This window comes from Ammospiza caudacuta, chromosome 3, assembly GCF_027887145.1.
Source record: "Ammospiza caudacuta isolate bAmmCau1 chromosome 3, bAmmCau1.pri, whole genome shotgun sequence".
NCBI classification, from domain to species: domain Eukaryota; kingdom Metazoa; phylum Chordata; class Aves; order Passeriformes; family Passerellidae; genus Ammospiza; species Ammospiza caudacuta.
Window position 1 is genome coordinate 55,653,878 of NC_080595.1, and position 21,035 is coordinate 55,674,912.

The following is a 21,035-nucleotide window of genomic DNA, read 5'->3' on the forward strand; positions in this document are numbered from 1 at the left end:
CAATAACCCTGACAGAAAGCAGTGCTAGACATGACAATAATGTCTAAGGTATATTACACCGATTTAAAAAATAGCCAAATGAATGTCAAGAATGGAAAGAATTAATCTGTTCTTCCACAAATAATTGTTGTAAAATGTACCATGAAGTTATGATGCATGAGGAAAGAGTGCATCACTGCATCACCTCATTTGCTGCAGTTTTGCAGTTTTTATGTTTCTATTGAGGAAGTCCCAGTCTATTGCACAGACTATTTGTTCTCCCCACTCCAGAAACTGATGTGCACATCAAGGTTTCCTATGTTTTGTTTTACTCAAAGGGTATCTAAACATAGCTAAGTATTACTAGGAGACATTTCTAAGTGAAGTGTGAATTACATGATTTTACTCAAATAGTTTCATAAACCTTATTGATGTACAGGAAAACTTAAGGTAGTGCAATTAACACACAAAATTTATTGACGTAAGTATTAGATAGTAGAAGTTTTTTATAGAGTGATCTGCTGCAGCTCACACTCATCTGAATTCTCCTTTAAGTTGCTTTTCTTAACACACTTTCACTCTTCTGACCTCTCATCATGTAGCTTACATCAAGGCAGACTATCTTCACCTGGGTCATCCAAATTCAGAAATGGTACAAAGTGGGAAGCAACTTCATTCTTCAAAGTGGGAGTGAGTTGAAGCACCAGCTCTTTACATTTCTTGTAAACTTAGGTTTACAACTGAATTTGGCTCACTTTTGTAAAGCCAGTCTACTGGCTTAGGTACTAGGACAAGGTACAACTACAGAGAACAGGACAAGAGTGTCTGGGCCAGCACACCTATAAAAATCTCCAAAAGAACTTTTTCAGTCTTTCAAGCAAGATGTAGGCTATACTCCTTCAGTGTTGCAGACTACAGAGAAATGGCAATGGTAATTTCATGGAGATTATTCAATCATAGAAAAAAACACATCAATGAAGGACAATTGAGATTTTAAAGGGTACAAACTGATAGGAAAAGGAAATGGATTTATGAATTTCTCACATCTCCCTCCTGACCTATTTAGTCACCCCAATAAAACAGTGCTTTGGGACCATCTGAGTTTGGTAAGACTACAAATCACATCTTGTTTAGCCACCTGACTATGCACAACTAAAAACTAGCAAACTAACTGCATTGTGTCAGAATTCTGTAAATGAAATTCAACAATATCTTCCATTTTAGAGAATACTGCAGAGACAAACAAGTGTCTTTTTAATTTTCCTTTCTTAACAAGTTTCATAAGGCTCAAAACAATGTTAATTGGCTTTCCCCTCTTTGTTATTTGCTTCTGTTATCACTTGAGTGATAGATTGTCATAGTAAAATGAAACAGTATTTTATCAACCATACATGACAGATCTATGGATTAGCCTTAGATACCATAGATTTCATTGGCATTTTACATTTAATCTCCAAAAGCCAACCTCAGTAAATAGTACAATATTGCAAGAATAAGAACACCTTGTCAACCCGTTCAACTGAGTGGAAATACACAAGTGCCTAAAAATGGAAACACATCCTCATGAAAGTCATTAAATACAAAGAAATGGCACAGAAAATATCAACATGTTAGCAGTTCATCCACTTCCTTATGACTTAAGAAATTAAAGTAACAACTTCAAGCAAGTGCTCTCACACAGATGGAAAACAATTGTCTTAATAGCAAAGTAGCAAAGTGAGCATACAAGTACCCTGTGGTGCATTTTAAGACTGACAAATACACAAAAAAGAAGAGACTTGGGAGCTACAGGACATGGCAAGAATACAAAAGACTGTTCACATTCTAATTCATTCATATTCATTTTCAAATGTCTGTAAAATGACAGGCTGAGCTTTAAATTTCCAGTTATATTTTCTTACCCTCCTTCAAAGATTTTAATTCGTATCGGCTCAGTTTGTTTGGATGTAATGTCTTTATCTCCATGAATGTCTCCTTTTACTCTTTCTTTTATAATATTCCCCACTACTTTCTTTTCAAGCTTGCTGCCAAACAAGAAGAATGGCTCATGTTTCATCTGTAGAACAAAGTCAAGCAAGGGTGTTACTTCTGGAGCATACAATAAATGCACACTTCATTTCAAATACTTTTAACATACCAGGTCAAAGCCAAACTCTCATTCTGGTCCAACTCTATACGATGAATTAATCTGTCCCATTTAATTTGACAGAGAATAAAAGAGGAGGCAACACATACAAATTTTTACAAGTCTTGACAGAAAATACAATACTGTATCTTTCCTCAGGAAAAAAAAATAATGGAAAATAGATATGAAAAAGCCTCAGAAGGTAATTTATTGCCATTACAGAATTTTCCCTGGCACTATTAGCAAACCCTTTATCCGTGAGGAAGAGTCAATATGTAAAAGACATTAAATGGATCTGAAGATCCTTACTCAATTTTATCTTAATCTTTTCTTACAAAAGCATGTGGATGTTTGTGTCTGACACACGGTTTATCAGGAAAAACAAAGGGCAAAATAAAAGGCGATAATGTGTCAGACTCTGGCACACATAAATGGAAGGCTTTAAAAGCCTCACTTTTTACATCTGATTTTGAAAATAGAAACAGAGACAGAGACAGTAGCAGTAGCAGAGCTTGCAGAAGGATAAATTGAGGCTCCAAAGTTGTCTTGGGAAGATGTCACTGGCTGATTTCCCAATAGGGAAATTAAAAAAAAATTAACTCACATTTTATAGTTTACTAGAAATTTCTCACATAAACATATATGCATTTAATTTTATTAAAATTTCTTATTTACCTGAGCAAACTGCTTCCATGCACTTGATGATGTCAGTTTACCAGCTCCAGGTCTGTGCATAGCAGCCAGGGTGTAGATTTCCGTGGTGTTTTTTTGCTTGGACCTTAAAAGTGCTAAAGTGGTCTTTGTACTTAACCCAGATGGGTTTGGGTTACATGAACTTATACACCATGAGGCATAAACAGAAGCTTTGAGGGTTGGTTGCTGAGTGTAATTGGGTTTTGTATAGTTTAAGAAACACCAGCTCACAGTAGTCGTCGTACGCAGACTTGGGAACTGAAGGATCTGTTGAAAATCTGCTACGTCTGTCAGGAGAATGGTTGAGGCTGTGACTTTCCCAACAGCATTAGATGACATCTGGACCAGCATGCCAAGAGGTAATTTTTGATGTTTCAGTTGGTCTTCTGCCTGAATTTCTCCTGGTGGCAATGAAGACCTCTGTGGACTCATGCTCATATCTGAGGCTGTTTCATCCACATCCAACTCTTCTGGTGAGTCTCTTCCTTCAGATGGGCCACTGGACTTCTGTCCCGGGGATGCGGAATCAAAACTGGAAAGTTTCTCTCTGCTCAGTGGGAATGCATCAGCTCCCGCCATGCTGACAGGTGGGAAATCTTGAGATGTTGAGGATGACAGCGATGAAGAGGATGACATGGATGGCAGACTTTCTTTTGGCTCAGTAGCACAGCTCTGCCTTACTAGTTGAGGCTTCTGCATTCTTGGATAATCTTTCTTTATATCTGAGTTAGTCAACTCAACTGCACTTAGCTCCTCAACTATCTGTCCATACATTTTTTCTTCTTTGACTCGTTTCTGCTGCTTGGTCTCCATGAAGAGGTCCAAGCTGCTGGCAGGGGAAAGCATTCGTTTGCTTCCTCCCAAGGTAGAAGCCATGTCAGAAGTGGAAGGCAGACACAAGGGAATTGGTGCCTCCAGTCCAAGTGGAAGTGTCTGCGGCACTTTCCACAAGGGATATTTTTCTAGTCCTCCATGATGACCCAACATCTGAGCTATGTTAAATCCAATTCCTTGCATGGTTGCATTAGTTGCCAATGTTCTTTGAGAAACTGTCTCATCAACTTTACATATTACAATTGCAGGACTGTTGCTCTGTCCAAGGATCTGGGAAATGCTTGTGTACATGACACTACCATAAGATGGCACGTGGGTTTGTATCCTGACGGGAACAACTGTTCCTGGCAAAGACTGTACAGATCCATCACTTGGGGAGTCAAAATCTGTCTGAAGAGGCTGCTCAGAGGATGTATCTGTTGGTTTAATGCTGTGGTCTGACTGGTACTTAGCAAGAGTATTTTTTGAATACGACCCAGATGTTCCTGAGTAATGCTGGTATGCTTGCTCTTTAGCGTGCACATAATCAGCTGCTTTCTTTCCAATAAGCTCAGGTGCATGTTCTAGGTGATAACTTGGAGGTACATCTATTTGGAAAGCCTGTTTGACATAAGATTTCTGCAGCTGTTGTACAAATGGATGCTGGAAGTGCAGAGGTTCTGTGCAGGACTGCCACAAGATAGGCTGCTGAGATGGTGGTAAGTGAACCATGCAGACAGCCGGATAGGGGAACTGAAACAAGGTGCTATGAATAGGGGGAAACGGGACTTTTTCCTGATGTGCAAATAGCTGCTGCTGCCCTGATGGATGTTTGCTAGGAATATAAGGTGCTTGCTGGATTAAGGGAGTCCTTAACATTTCTGGGCTGTCTGCAACAAGAGCCTGTTGCTGGGCAAGGTGGGATGAGCTATTACTAAGCTGAGCACAAGAGCCAATAGCCTGTTTTCCAGAGTCATCCACCTGAATGGGCTGGAGAACAGAGGAAGGGGAGTGATGCCAGACAAACTGGGAAGAGCGAAGACCAACCTGTGAATGTTCCATCTGCTCCTGCTTTATACTTTGTTCTGCGCTCTGATCAGTCTGAGAAATCTCTGGAAAACCACTGAAGGAAGCTTGGCGAACCAAGAAGCATTTCTTCCTTTCTCGGGATGGAGACAATGCCACAGTAGGTGTTCCAGCTGAAGAGGCATGAGACAGGTTCCCATAATCAAAGGATTTACTTCGGATCTCGGGGATTTCAGCAGCATGAGGACAGGGCATCTGTTCAGACGAACAGCGTCTCATTTCCCTCTGATGGTGATGCCCAGGGACGGAAAGTGAGTAAGCACCTGCTGGAACTGTTAAAAACTCGGACTGTTTTCCAAATTCATCTTGTTTGGAAGGTGTGATGAACTTCATATTCTCTTCTCTTTCAAAGGACATTGAAAAACTTGAACTGTGGGACAAATTACTTTCTTGGCTAGGGCTGCGAGAGAGACTTGTACCTGTCGACTCAAAGCTGGATTCCCCAGAGGAGTGCTCCATGTCAGCCAGTCTTAAACGCTTCTTTTTGGGTGGTAGCTTTTCAGCTGGAAGCTGAGAAAGGGTTTCACTTCTCTGGGGCCACTGAAATTCTTCAGTGGGTCTCTCCGGCTCTTTACTCTGCACTTCTTTATCTTTCTCAGGCTTATCTGGCTCCTCTGTGACACGAATTTCAGGTACCTGTATGTTGTGCTGGCGAACCAGCCTGGGCTGGATATGACAGGGCTGAGGCTGCTGGGACGGGGATGGCTTACTGCTGTCAGCATTTTCCATTTGTGGAGCTCGGTCTGGGCTCATTGGGGACTCACAAATCTCACTCTCACATGTTTCAGATGGTGAATACATCTTTTCCTGCTGGCAGGCAATATGTTCTGTAGATTCAGACCTTTCAAATGAGTTTGGCCGACTCAATGAATTTGTGTGCTGAATGACAGAGATGACATTTCCGGGGGGCTTTCTAACCAGTGATTCCGCAGCCTTTTCTTGCTCTGCAGTAAGGGATGAGTCTTCCAAAGAAGCTGCTGGACTTCCAGACTGCAAGTAAGGCCTGCACATTTCAAAACGTTCCGCATGGCAATGGGGAGCGTTTTCCAGGCCTTGAAGGGCAAATCCACTTCTTGGCACTTCCTGAATTTGGGATTTGGGATCAAAGTCCAAAGGTTGAATTCCCCCAGGGGTGCCAGTTGTACTGCTGCAAATCATAGGACTGTCTTCCTCATCTCCAACACTCTCCTCTTTCCTGCGCTTTCTGTTTTCAAAAGTTGTTCCAAGCATGGATGGCACCGACTGGGATTGTCCAAGTGCATCAACAAAAAACTCTCCCCCTTTGTTCATCCCACTTAAGGATGGTGAGTCCCTGTAGTTCTGCTTCTGAGCTTCAAATTCTTCCCACTTTCTGTAGTGCTTTCCACTGGCATCATAGTCATAAAAGGTCTTGTCTCCTTTCTTCTCCTTTAAGGATGGTCCTTTGTCACCTGCTGTCTGTCTGCTCGAAGCAATAATAATATTTTTCCCTTGTCTTCCATGATAATCTGAATCCGAGTGTCCCTCCTGTACAGATGGCAGTTCAAAGGCAGCCTGCCTTCTCAACATTCTTTGGTGGGATATTCCCACTGTCCCAGGATAAAATACATCATCAGAGCCAGTCATCTTCTCATCAAATGAATGGCTTCCTCTCAGAGATGGAGGAACACTTAGGCTGTTTGCAGAAGAGGTTGGCATGGAGTTACTTCTAATAAGAGGAGATGAATCTACTGGGGGCTCTAGAAGGACAGGCACATCACCCTGCTGACTCACTTGGTACAAGTTGGATTCACTTTTGATGGATGATGTGGTCTGGGATTGTCTACATTCTGTATTGCTGCCTGGATAAACTTGTGTAGATTTAATAGTGCTCAAATTATTGGAGTCAATGAGTTCCTCTTTATTTGGAGACAGGTGAGAAATATGTTCCTCAAGCATCTTGATATCTAATCTGTTATTTAAAAGAGGTGATGGGTCTGTTTTGCCCTTTCTACCCATTAAACTGTGTTCCTGATTTGTTGTGGCTACAGTTAGTGCTGTTCTTTGATTAATCCTATAGAACTTCCCAAAAATTATTTCTTCGTAAGACTTTGCATTAGTATTTGGTGGGCTAATTTGCTGCTCAGCGCTTTCTGAGCGGGAAAAATAGCCAGAGTCAGTGCTTCCCTTACTGTGTGGGCTCAGGAGGTTTAATGACTGCTCAGAATCTTGTCCTTTTTTCTCTGACAGTCTTAGTGCAAGTCGCTGTTTAACTGTATGAGAGTCATCAGACTTGGTACTTAAGGATGAGGTTTGCAACATATCAGAGCTAATATATGGTGAACTCTCACTGGGTAACTGAATCCCACTTTTAGGGATAATCAAAATGGGGACTTTCATCGGCCCCACCAAGGACTCCTCCATGGAGGAGTGAAAGCCACTCCTGCTGGCAATGTCCAGCGGGAGCTGTGAGACGGGGCTCAGTTTGTCAGAGCCTTCCACCAGGAGTGAGGTCTCCTCATCCGTGTCTGTGCTCTGCTCTCCATCTGAATGAATTTCAGCTTCCACATCGATGTAACTGGCATCAAGGTCCAATTTAGAGACTGCTGACTCTGTGAAAGGTACCAACCCTGCCTTAATTGCATGGGCATGTGACTTCCTGTGTTTGTAAAGGTTGCTTTTCGTCTTGAAGGAGAAACCACAAGGGACACAAGGGTACGGTCGCTCACCAGTATGAGACCTAATATGCTTTTTAAGTACACTAGGTTTGGCACAGGCCCGATTACAGTAAGGACAAATGTACTTGCCCGGCTTTTTGGGTTTGTGCTCTTTTTTGTGAGCATCTTCTGATTGTTCTAAAGATTTCTGTGAAAATTGGCTGTATGCAGGGTTCAAACTTGAAATCTTCTTCCTGGAGAAACCTCCACTATGGCTATGCATATGAAAAGGAAACAAGTCCTCTGAGGCAACTGATTGCAAGTGGCTAGGAAACTGCCATGGAGGGCCTTCCAAGCTCTGATGTGGCTTTATGTTGTGCAAGAAGCCTTGTGGCAACGAATGCTGTGGAAAGGAAAGTGAATGTTGACATGAATAAGGGCTTGGACGATGCTGCGGATATTGCTTCTCTGTGACTTGCTGTGCAGCTTCATTTGATGATACCAGTTTCCCAGAACTAAAAAGTTGTGCTGAGGCCGTGTTTCCTACTTGCTCGTGGTCTATTTGTGGTTGCCGCTGTACTTCTTGACTGCCGAAAGTGCTCATCTTAATAACAGCTGAATGTTCTTGCCTCCATCTACTTGGTACTTTAGCAGGTTCTCCAGACCTTGAGGTAGCTTTTTGCCCTATAGCTGTGTCCCCAGAGTCCATTTTGTTACACAAGGTCTTAAGTGCTAGTTCACTTGAAAGCTGTGCAGACACATGGAGTGTGCCCAAAGCTGTGCTTTTCAAAGTCTTGTTGCTCCCATTTTTCCAGGGCTGTTGCAAGTTCACAGACTTTTCTTTCTCTTTGGAACTTTCCACGCAGTAGTCTATAGGCATTAGATTTGTGTCTGTACACTAATGAGAGTATTACACAGTTCTGTTCATGGCATGAACTTTCCTAAACAGTTTATTGTACATTTGCAAAGATTTGTTATAGCATTTGGACATGTTTCATTATTATGAAATACTGAGATGAAGAATGATCCAGAGATTGTGATCTCCTAGAGCAAAGTCGTCTTCATCTCTTCCATGGTGACACAGCCATCTGTACAGAAATATAAAATAAAAAAGAAAACAAACCCGCACACACCAGTTAGTACAGCCATACTAAACAACATCGGTGCATTCTATTTATCCTTACATGGAAATTACTGAGGGACTTCAGCAAAAGTAACTACATTTCACTAAACTCCCTTTTGTGAGCAGACACAGTAAAGACTGGCTCCAGAGACTGCACACAAGCATAATCACTAGTCAATAGCAGCTCTAGGATTGGAAAATAAAGACCTACACTTTCCAAATTAAACAGTAGTTTTGGAAGGCTTTCAGGGGACAGTTTAAAGGCTTGATCTCAAAAAGTCCACCACATACTTTCAAAGCTCTTTCAGCAAATCACTGCTGAAAATAGAAGCCTAACACTGTGAGTGGGAATTACCTTATCCAGTATTACTCACTTAGGGTTCAGACATGCACTTTAGTCACCTGGCCTTCCTCTCAAGTCAAAGCAGGTTGATCAGAGAAGAAATATTCCCATATCATGACAGATGCTTCTGACACAGAGGCTGTCCATGCACAAGGCGCTCCACTATGGAGATGCTTGTGCCTAACTAGTCAGCTTGGGATATATACTTAATATTGCTAAAATACTGCTGAAGCGAGGCACTTCTTACCTTAGATAATATAACTGGTTTTATAAGAAGGTCTTGTTTGCCATTCTAAACTACTTTTAAACAGTCAAAAAAGAGACATCAAAGAAGCATTTCAAACCCAGCACTACTGGTACCTTTCCCCAACTCATCTTCAAATCACTAAGTTAAATTCTAGTGAGAATGTCTTGCCAGATGTAAAGGATGTATTAGAGATTTTTGTTTATGTGACTTTAGCATTTTAGATTTCACTGTTGAAACAATTCCATGCAGGCATACATGTATTTTTAATGCTTAAACACAAAAAGGTTTCCACAGTTTCATTAAAAAGACCAAAAGCTCAGAGGTATGATTTTCATAGAAAAGTATAGCATTTGAATTTGAAGTAGATCTTCCTCTCTGTTTTCATGTTATCCAAACACAAAATATTTTCTGGATAAAATAGTGAGAATTATACAGACAGCCATGATTTAACTACAGCAAGGAAAAGAGTTAAAAAGTCAGTATTACAGATACTGGAATACTTTTCATTCCTACAGTGGACAAAATGAATTTGCCTTAAAGAAACAACAGCAAAGTGCAGGAAAACACACAGGTAATAGGCACTTCAGATTTTTATTTCAGTATAAAGTAATTACCTGCATCTTCTAAACATCTAATAGGCATGACTATCTTCAAATTCCCTGTGGGGAAAAAAATACAATTATAAGAAATTTTTTATATTAGGTATAGATGATGATGAAAATCTTCTATTCTTTACAGTAGAGGTCTGAAAAGTTCATTTACCCATCCACTAGAAAATTTTATGTTGTGTCTTAGAGGTCTAAGTAAGTACATTTGAAGACTCTAAGCATGAATAGTAGTAAAGGACTTAGGTTTCTAATGTGTAGATGAATAACAGCAAGTCGAAACTAATAAAGTCTCACCTTCCTGAATCAGTGAAAAGAGAGCTGCCAATGTACCTCTTCATTCCTATGCCTTTGTTAAGCCTGGATTATCCCTGAATCCCCTTGGCAAATCCCCTTTCAATGCCTCTCTCCAGCTAATACTTTTAGACTACAGGCCTCTCATTAAATGTTTCAGGGACCAGCACAAACTCCTGGTCAGGGTGTCACCACTGAGGGACAAGAAAATGTAGTGAAACAGGAGTAGGTGTCCAAATTAACACCTGTGTGATAGTACTACAGAATGTATGGCTGCTTTCTCAGAGAAGAAATTCACAGAAGAAAATTACAGAATACATGGTTAAAAGGCCTCTGTGACTGCCATTATTTGCCACTTCTCTGACTGCCACCACACTGCAGGCTACTCTGTATTGTTGAAAAGACCAGCTCAGAGAAGAGGGAGCATGAGCATCATCTCATTGCCTTAAGACCGTTGCTCCCACAAAACGATGACTCTCAGTTTTTGACAAATCTTTCTTCAAAAAGATTTCTGCTTTTGTTTCAATAAAAAGGATATATGTTCAATTGTGACAACAAAAGCAACAATGACAGTGTTTATTGGTTTTATTCATGCCAAAAGTCAGAGCATCGCTAAAAAACAGATCTTTAGAAACAGCTGGAACATTAGCTTCAGAGTAGGGGATACAGACTATTGTAATGATCCTCAATTAGCAACTATCACAAAGAAGCTGGAGTACTCATGTTTATTTTTCATTGAATGACACCAAAAATTATCAAAAACTAACAACTATAAAGAAAAAAAGTCAGTAAAAAATTGAAAAATATTTTTTAGTTCTTTGTAATTATTATCACTTTCCAAGAACAAATGGACATTAGCAAAGCCTAATAACTTGACACAAATAGAATCAGTACCATGCCACCTGTTATGAATTAATCATTAGTAGTACAAATAATATATCAGTAGTTAGGCCAGCCATAACTGATGGAATGTTGGTGTAGTCAACTATTTTTTTAACTATAGAGAAATCCCCTGTAGTACAAAATAACAGCAAGTTATGAAATGCAAACCAGAATGTTTTAGACCATAATGTAATTTAGCTTTGATGTGCTAATGGCTTCTTTAAATAAGTCTGTTGTCTTATTCTCTAAATTAAAAAAGAAAAATACAATGCAAGTTTTTTATTTCCTTATCCACTTCCTCAAAGAAAAAGTGTCAGTCCAAATGGAAAAAGAAATCCTTGTGCACGAGTTACATTGTACCAGAAGCGGTTACTGCAGAGCAGCTCGGCAGGGGCTCATGAGGAAATGGCAGGGAAGTGGCCCAGCAGTTCCAGCAGCTGAGCTACGCTGAATCCCAGGCGGCTAATGATGCCAATATATAAGCACAGATGTAAAGGAAAATATGTGGCTTGAGAAAGCAGAAACAGGGACAGGAGTGAATGGTCCTCGCTGAGAGAGCAAAAGAGTATTTTCCATCTTCAAAGAAAAATATTCATTATTAGGCAATTTTGCAAATGATGAAGGAGAAATTTCTAGAAGATGGCAGTATTCTTTCTTTCCATATTCCTTTTACTGAGAGCACCTTTAAAGAAGAAATCTGCCAGTCACAGCAATGGCTTTATTTCAGCAAAAGATGATGCTAATATACATCCAAAAGTTTTCTGCTCTGCACTGAGAACACTGTTACAGAGTGAAAGCCCTTCTTCAGTCCTGCAACTTCAGAACATTCTATACAATTTTTCAGCCTCCACTATGAAACAGGTAGAGACTAATTACAGGGATTATTGATGGCTTAAGTATGGCAAGAGCCACTCTCCTGGGAAAAATAAATCCCTTTCCAGAATGAACATAGTAATTTCTGGTTTGGTTTGAGCTGCCATCCCTCCTGTGTCAAAGATGGCTTTAATATTACTTCTCTTGTTCCTTTTCTCCTCCCTAATGGGAGACTGACCTAACTGGAGAAATGTAAGACACTGCAAAGCTAGTTGGCATTGTGTCTGTTTTATCCAGTCAAAACTCTGTCTCATCTGGCTGCATTCAAAGGCTAGCTTAAACCAACAAAATACTTCAATTTTTCCAAGTGATCAATGTTTCTCCTTTAGAAAAAATTGTAAATACACTTTTAAATATTGCTTTTCATCAAATACATACTACTCGATAGGCAGAAACCCATTATATTTCAAGTACTGCCTATTCAAGGAACTAAGGATGATAAAAGGGCACAATTTTTTTAATACCTTTGGCACGGCTCAGCTCTGCTGGAATGAGTGAGAGCAGCCCACCTACCCGGATCAGAAGCTGTATGGGAGTTGCACGGAGCACATTGTTTGACAGGAACTGCAAAGTCCTTCCTGGCTGGTGGCCAAGCCAGGTTTCCTGGCAGGAATGGGGCCCGAGAGCCAGCTCCCCTAGTCACATTAGCTGTGCTATCTGCCTGCTTCAAAACAGGACATTTCACTCCTATGAAAACTTTGAACATGAGAAGATTACTTGGAAACCAGGAGCTGTATTTATGTCAGATGCACCTACTAAATCAAGACTTTGAAAACTTTCTAGAAAGGAACATTATCCTTTTGCTCCTTTTTTAACGAGAGTGCCTTTGTGAGCTGTATGCAGGGGATGTATATCTGATTGACTGCAGAGCTCCAAGATTATTCCTTCTTTTCTTTTTTTTTTCTCTTTTTTTTTCAGACCATTAAAATGGTTACACTCAACAGCTTTAAAATAAAATTTGGCAAAATATTACTTTTACTGCTTCTCAATTTGTAGATCATATTACAGTTCTTGCAAGTGAACAAATTGGAAGCTTATGTCTTCCAGGCTAAATCCTGAGTACACCATACAGAATAAATATTGACTCTAGCATAAGGACTAAGGGTCAGATCTAGCCTTGTTTTAAATCTTTTCTGTCCAGCTCTGCCAGCACAAAGCTGGCCTAAAACCACAGTAACTGGCCCCTGAAGAATTTGTATTCTATAGGGCAAGTGTTAGCTCAGACAAGCTGCAGTGGCTCCTATGAAATCCTCACACTCATGCACAGACTTCTGCCAAGACCCTTATTAGGCAAGTCTAGTTTATGTCTGGGATAAGCACAGCAGCCTTACTAGAGAGGCCACCTCTGAACTCCTCCCCACCTGCAACTGAGAAGAAAATTGCCTTGGCTTTCAGGAAGAAAGGCAGCATACTTTCAGCTTGCTGTCCTACATGTTTCCATCTGTCTTACTAATGAGATTCCCCAAAGAACTGCTTGGTGTTGATATCCCAGTGAAAAATGTAAAAAGACTGAGATCACTAGTAAAACATGGATTTAAAGTTTCTCCTGCATAGGCAAAGTCATAGATGGGCTAAGTCTGAAGAAGACCTCTCAACCAGCACCCAGTGTGCACCTCTGAACTGAAGGATTAACTGGTATGAAGTTAAGATAAGCATTTGTTCCTCCTTCTTTCCAAGTTTATATATTCATTCATGGGCTGAGGATGTTATGTAGCAATATAACAAAAAGAATGCAGTCCTTGGGGGGTACAGTTATGGCATTTTACATAAATGAAAAAAAAGATGACTAACTGACACTTGGCAAGGTCTGAATTACTGGTAATGGGAGCATGCTTGTGCTTTTGCTCCAGTTTGGCAGGAATTGTAAGACATCATTTTGCATATGCGAATCAAAAAAGGCAGCTCTTTAAAAAGAGGTTAGATGTATTTATTTTAGTCTACCACTTTCTATGTTATAACTGCTGTTGTTAGCTCTTCAGATTTGAAGATACTACTCTAATTTGTTAATTTAATTTCACCCCAGATGTTCTAACTGCCCTCTGGATTTCAGTGCTTTACTGAATGTATTGTCACTCTCCAAAATCAGCCAGAGAACCACAGTTTTGGAAAAACTAAAATATTTAAATTAATACTTATGGGTTTGGTTGGATTTTCAGGGTTTTTTGGGTGGGTTTTTTTTGAGTAGTTTTTTGGTGGCTTTTTTTTTTTTAATTTGGGCAGCTGAACTAATTATTATAATATACTTTTAAAAATGTCATTTAAAAGTACCAATCCACTACAAACCCAAACACTGCTCAGCAAATGCACCCAGTACACAATGATCTAACAAACTGTACTGAGTTTACCTGAGGTCAAGTTCCAGGGCAGGATCTGTTCTCCATTGCTACACTGTGCTCACACGGATTCCTCAAGAAGCCAGGAACTGAGGGGTCTCACTGAGAGGATCCACTTACAGATACATCAAGGGCAGACTGCAGCCTCACTGTGACCAAAACAACAACTTCAGGCTTTTGGGCACATTTGTGTCCCTGGTAGTTGCTGGTTTCAAGGGACAGATTCTGTGCATGTAAAACTAGAAGTGGTGTAAAACCTGGCATTTTGATTTGTGCAATTATTATTTCAGTGCTTGAGCTGTATTTGGATTATACTTTGAAAACTGTTCTAGAATCTTAGCCATTGAGAATTGGCATCTAACACATTTTAGACAATTGTAGTAGAATTGAATATTTAATTAGTTTTATGTTTTTACCAAATTCACCTCGATCATAATTATTTCATATTATTCAAAATATTACCTGAGACCATTATGAGAGTATGCTGAAGAACATACTTTAAAAGCACAACCAAGATGACAATCAACACCTACTAAGAAAACAATCAAGTAATCAAATCTGTTGTACCCTAACACGTGATAACCTGAACTGTAGGATCTTAGACCTGTTAGACATTTCATATAAATGTCTGTATGTACTTGCTGTGATGAAGACCTAAACTCTGAATGTGACCCTACTGAGTAGGAGGTCAGGCACAGACTAAGATAAAAATCAGTTTTGAAACAAGAGCCACTCATTACAAGATTTGACTCAGAGAGACTGAAAGGACACAAATTATTCCAACAAGAAGGAGAGCCAAATTCTGCTCTACATTAACTTGGTACGAATCCGAAGCAATGAGCTGCAAATCCAAGGACATCATTCCAGATTTATTCCTCATAAAAACAAACAGAATCAGACCACTTAGGTTTAGGCTTTTACATCCGACATACAAAATACCTGAAGTTATTTGCCAGAAGGTGAAAATAAACTAATCCAATACCTCTAAGATGTCTAAGAGAGAATTGTAACATATATTGCAAGAAATGCTCAATTACACAGTAGTAAGAAAACATGGGTGATTTTCACTAAAAGATGTTGGTTTGTATTATAAATGCTTTAAGTACAGCTGCAGCAAAATACTCAGTTTTTGCTATGTTAGATATCTCAAATATAATTTTAAACTGCTACTCTCTGTAGAAAACAGCACCAACCAAAAACCTTAACTTCAAATTGGATGTATTTTAGGAAGCCATATAGGAAGTCTAGAGTAGAAATGCTTTAACACTGACCTTTTAACTATAATGACCAGGATTTCTCACTTAAAAGTATATCACTATTTCCTTTTTCAGCATCATACACATTACTATCAGATGGAAAAAAAATGTATAAAAAAAGCTTTAATGTTGCCAAAGACCAGTTGAACAGTTATTTCCACAGGATGAGTATAAAAGGAAAAAAAAAGAGAGAAAAAACTATGCAGGAGCCAAATTAATCTTAAATGCTTCCTTTATAGGTAGGAATTTGAAAACAAATCTCAATTCTTCTCCTTGAACTGAACAAAACCCTGCTATCAAAGAGATGCCAAAACAGCCAACAAGTCAAAGAATCTTGTCAACCAATTAGCAGTTAATTGATCCCTCTGATCCCACTGCTTTTAATGGATCAGGTAAATATTTTGTTTCTGGTTGCCTCATCTTGCTGTGAACCTCAAGAGTCTGACAGAGCATGTCAGATAACACAAAATCTACCTGTTCTGTCTGACTGCCTTCTGACATGGACATCCTGAATCTGTCTCTACACAAAAGCAAAGGATTGGGATTATTCAGATATGAAACTAAACAAGAGAACTATATAAATTGCTAATCATTTCACACTGGTACTTATTTCCTTGGAGGAGCAAGTTAAAAAATGAAAACAGTTTAATAAAATACCAATCATTTCCCATGTGGACCTTAAAATGTAATGGCAGAGCAACAGTAGATCTGACAGGCAGTACTTCCAGGATTATTAAAATTTCAGAAGGTAACGAAAATGCCACCATTGTTTTGCCCTGCCCATCACCCCACCCCCACTCCCCCCTTTCTTTTGAACTGTAGTACGCAGTGATTTACAAGAGTGAGAACAGCTCCCATGCAGAGAACAGTTAGAAACCAATGCCCACCAAGGTCCTCTTTAAACACCATTTTGATGGCTGAAACAAGGTTTATGTGATGCCTAATCCCATTGGTGCTATCTGCAGAACAATGAGTGTCTCTCAAGAGTGAATTAAGTAGTAAGCAACAGTATTTACTAAATACACATTAACAATGTACAGGGGTATCCAATACAGTGCTGACATACAAATGAGCTCTTAAATTCTTGGACTATTCTCTGTCAGCAGAAACTCAACTTTATCTCGCTTTCTTCTGAGCCACAGCAGTCAAACATAAGGACACTGTGCCAAACCATAGAAGTGTCAAATAGTTTCTAATCTAAGAATTACTTTTCACCATGTAGAAAAGAAATGGAGCTTTGGCCCTGCCCAAAAAGGGCTAAAAACCTCTGCAAAGCAAAAGCTCGGACACTAAACAATGATGCTATGTGATGCCACTGGGATTGCAATGGAAGTCTTGCATTTGGAAGAACTGGTGAAAATTACTGAGATTAAAGAATTTTTATTCTCAATTCAACACAAAGGAACGTGTTAATCAGAAAGGGAAATTTCACACCCAATGAAGGACAGATTAAGTCCTGACTATGAATTTAGCAGCACTTCATAAGGATAAAGTGTATGCAAAAAGCCAGATTCCCATGCAGATGTGGTTTGTAGCAATTTATAGACTTATAAAACATCATCTACAGTAGGAAGGGTAAGAGTTCAAACCATTAAAGTTGTCAGATATAAGAATTTTCCCAACTGAAAGACAGGCAAAGGCTGAAATGCCTCATCATTTTCACACAAGGACTGCAAAAGGGCAGCCACTGGGGAAAATGCAGCAGCACTGGTAAACCTCTGTTAAGATATCATACAGCTTTCCCCCAGGTTTTCCCAGGGGGAAAAAAAAAATCAAAATTTGAGTAAATATTGCAACATTTTTTGGTACAAAGTAATTATTCTTCTCATGCCAAAAGGAAATACTAGGCAAATATCAGGCCTTAGCCTAGCATTTGCACCTCAGAAGGAAAATATAACTGAATTTTCTGGGAAGTGAGGTTTTTTAAGTTAAAAAGTTACACAATCCTAATTATGCAACCGCAGCAGATTTTGTGAACAGTCATGCCTCCTTTCACACCATGTCAAAAGAAACCACTTTCATTTCACATGAAAATATCAGTGTCTTTCAAACACCTTTTTGAATGAGCAAATGCACTGCCTCAGACTGAAACTCTCGCCCTGGCAAGAATTACATATGAAGACATTTATAGTACCTGAGCTTGCATTTGTTTTTCACTCACACCAATTATTATACAAGCTTATTTTAAAACCTGTCTTTGTTTACTAAGCTCTGTGGTCATCACATGTCAAAACAAAAAGAGGCACATGCCAAACATCAACATTATGTTCTTACTAATTTTTTTCCACTTTTGCCCCCAAAGTAGAATGGGTCTTCATAGCAGTTTTATTTCAATCCATCCTGAATACTTTTTAAGAGTTCACCTGAGATCAGCTATTAAGCCTCAAATCCTAAATATTGCATAGATGTCACAACAGCCACTACTCAGCAGCCAAAATGTTTTATTTTGACAAATGACTCAATACAGGCATTTTGGTGCAGCAAATCCAGTCACTGAGCATTGCCTAAAGATTCTGATCACTAGAGAGGTAATGTAGGATACATTAATTAGACTGCATATTTAAGAATGCTGCTTTCTTTATAACTCTCAGGACGGCCAGCAGAGGAAAAGAATAATAAAAAAACTCTTTAAAATTATTTGGATCATATTTTACAGTACTTTGTTCTTTTTTACTGTATGAAGCATTGAAAGTCAGTATGTATAACATTCAATTTCATCAGAACACCTCTTAAAAATTCAGCAAAATATGTGTATGCTTTTTGCTGCATTTTGTAGTTATACATGAAATTTCACTCTTTGCATTTAAGTTTCTTTTTGCAAAACCCAAATCAACTGTGTTTATTAACATTACCATCACTCTCACAAGCAAACACTTCTAAAGAGATGAATGTCTACCAAAATGCCTGAAACTGCATTTAAAACCTCTGTTATTATAGAGCTGTTGCTACTTAAGGCACAGACCAAGCTGACAACTAAGTCAAGATTTCAACAAGAATAACATAATAAAACCCAAAACATTTTTGAGGAAAGACACTGGTCAGATTTCATGATGGCTTTTTACCAGACAAGGATAGTACGGAGGGCATCACCACAGCACCTTAAAGTTTTATCTACGCGTCCCACATACCACTAACTTTTGTAACTACTCCAAGGAAACCTGCAATATGAAACTATTGAACACCAAATTACTCCTGTCCATGAGAAGCTGAAGTAAGGGCAGCAAAGAATCCTAATTTCAGCCACCAGGCAAGAGCTCAACAGGCTCTAAGAGGACATTCTCTCTTGAAGATCCATCAAAAGGGAGAGCAACTGTAGCTCAGCTTTAAAAAACTCCAGACAACTTCATACTGGGTTCTCCTTCTCCTGCATCCTGCCTGGCTCATTCCATCAAGTTTAGCTTTTATTTCCATTGTCAGAAGTGGAAGAGAAATCACCTAACAGTCTGGCCCAAAAGTAACTTAGGTGCTTGTGATACACCAATGACACTTGCACACAACAAACAAAAGAAAGCATCACCAACACGCAACCCAATATTTTGAGTTGGAAGAGACCTTTAAAGATCAAGTTCAACTCCCAAACATCCCCATGTCTAGCCCTCAACATTCCCTTTATAAACAGGGAAATTATCACATAGAGTACCTGTACAGGCATGCACATTTGCAAAGCTAGACTTGAACTAATTATTACTGAATGCTCCTTAGCATAGCTCCTAACAATCTGAAATGTTGCACTGCCAGCCAAAAACATATAGGGCTATTTTCCTTTAGACCACATTGCAATGTTTTATCACTCAGACCACCTAAGATAAATAATCCACTTAATCGACTTGCTCATTCAATTGAACTCTTCCCCCTCCTTTTCCCTTCCTCCCCCACCGTCAGGGTTTGAGGACAGCCTGTTCGCCTGGAGATGGTGAATCACTACAAGCCAGCAGGCCCACTCGGTTCCTCAAAAGTCACAAAAGGTGTAAAAATAGCTCGTACTAATGAAGCAAGTACAGCGTCAGCAGCCAGATGAGCGTGGGTGATCTGATAAGGGTCTGCTGTTGCAAAGGGCAAATTATTAAGAGAATGCTTCTGCCTCTCTCTCTTTTTATTAAGCTTTGTTCTTCCTTTGCTGAAACCAGGCCTCTGCAACGCCTGATAAATGACATCTGACAAGGCTGGCTGTAATTGCCAGTTTCATACCAGTGCAGGAAGTGGTGCCTCTCTACGAGCCGAAGGTACAGTAGAGATGTCACTAAAAAAAAAACCCCAACAAATAAAGAGAGGCACAAATAAAGCCTAAAAATAGCCAAGACTACCCACTGAGTATGACTGTGTGGGTATATTTAGTCTGTCTAACACCAACTTTCCTTGTTAAAAACACAATTTTACCTTTATGCAAAACAGCTTCCTGTTTCTAACTTGAGAAACTTGAGAACACAAGGGGGGTAAAAGTCAGATTTTAAAATCATCCCCTTTTCATTGACATCATAACAAGAGTAAAGGTGAGAAGACCAGGCAAATCTTCCATGTGGCTTTTGCATCCTGACATGCCATAACAAATAATCGGAAGCTTTCCATTAAGACATCCCAATAGACAACCCATCGACCTATGGGAACAGATTCAGAGGCAAAACCAGAGCTGCACCAGCAAACTGGGGAGCAGCAGGAGGTGAAGGCAGGGGCAGGTCCCACGCCCTGGAGCGTGGCTGTGCCCAGCCAGCAGCAGTGGGACACGGTGGCTCTCTCACAGCCTGGTCCTGCATGCCACACCTGCCCTGGGCTGGTGCACAGCCCCTCCCTGGCACCAAGGACCTGCCAGGAAGGGAGACATCAGGTGCTGCCATTTCAGGTGCAGCCAAAGGGTCGCCCCTTGGCCGAGAACAGGAGGGCTTGGCCTACTGCCACTGCCGGCCAGCCTTGCTTGGGCTGCCACAGGAACCATCCACTGCTCCTCCTGACAGCAGCCCCGAGCCTCCCGTGGGTTTGACTGCAACAGGACAAGCACAGCTACACTCAGCTGAGATGTTCAGACGTGTTCAGCCAAGTCTCCTGCCAGGGAAACTCCGTGCTCCTGCAGGCCATGCGCTTCGCTCCCCGCTTCCCTAAAGGAAGGCAGGGACGGTTCCCCCCAGTCCCCCTCAGAACATCTGCAACTATTTAAAGCCTGTGACTGGAATACCACTACTGAAGCAACACTCATGCCAAATTCCTAGTGCTGACTAGTGCTCTGCATGAGCTGTGCAAAGAAATGGTCTCTCCCACAATTTTGCTTTTTCTACTTGATATCATGAGTCGTTTGGCTGACGCACACAAGAGGGGTTTGTTTCATTATTATGCAGCCTTCCTGTGTGCCTCCAAATACCGCCCATCACTTCTACTAGGCTAAACAAAAACACACACGTTTTTACCAGACTTTTTCTCTCATTTACAACAGGAAAAAAAAAGCCCACTGTAACATACTGCCAACTTCACATGCAAGATCCAATCCAAATGATTATTCTGAAATTAGAATTTTTATTTTCCTCTGATTTAAACATTAAACAAAATGTAATTGAAGCTAATAAGATTAAATTTTTAACATTAACTACAGTGGGAAATTGAGACTGTGTTCTTTTCTTGATATGCTGTGATTAATTCCCACTGATGCAAGAGCACTCTTTGTGCAGCATCATAGTTTTGTCTTTTAATTCTTTGCCTTAGCAGTAAATTTAATAATCACTGATTTTTTTCACTAGAATAGATAAACATGATGATGTAAGACAAATCAGTTCATGATACTA

The 21,035-nt window shown here is 40.0% G+C and overlaps 1 protein-coding gene across 9 annotated transcripts in view; it reads right to left on the reverse strand.

Annotated features, from left to right (window-relative positions):
• Positions 1-21,035, reverse strand: part of HIVEP2 (HIVEP zinc finger 2) — a 136,973-nt gene that overhangs the window by 16,706 nt on the left and 99,232 nt on the right. For 7 of the 9 annotated variants that reach the window (XM_058802484.1, XM_058802482.1, XM_058802483.1 and 4 more), the window contains 3 exons: positions 9,639-9,683; positions 2,780-8,399; positions 1,881-2,035 (listed from right to left, as the gene is read on the reverse strand). In XM_058802484.1, coding sequence (XP_058658467.1) covers positions 1,881-2,035; positions 2,780-8,191 — 5,567 coding nt within the window. In that variant the 5' untranslated portion in view covers positions 8,192-8,399; positions 9,639-9,683. Of the gene's footprint in view, positions 1-1,880; positions 2,036-2,779; positions 8,400-9,638; positions 9,684-14,023; positions 14,161-21,035 lie in introns of all 9 variants that reach the window. The other 2 variants (XM_058802489.1, XM_058802490.1) reach the window with 2 other exon arrangements.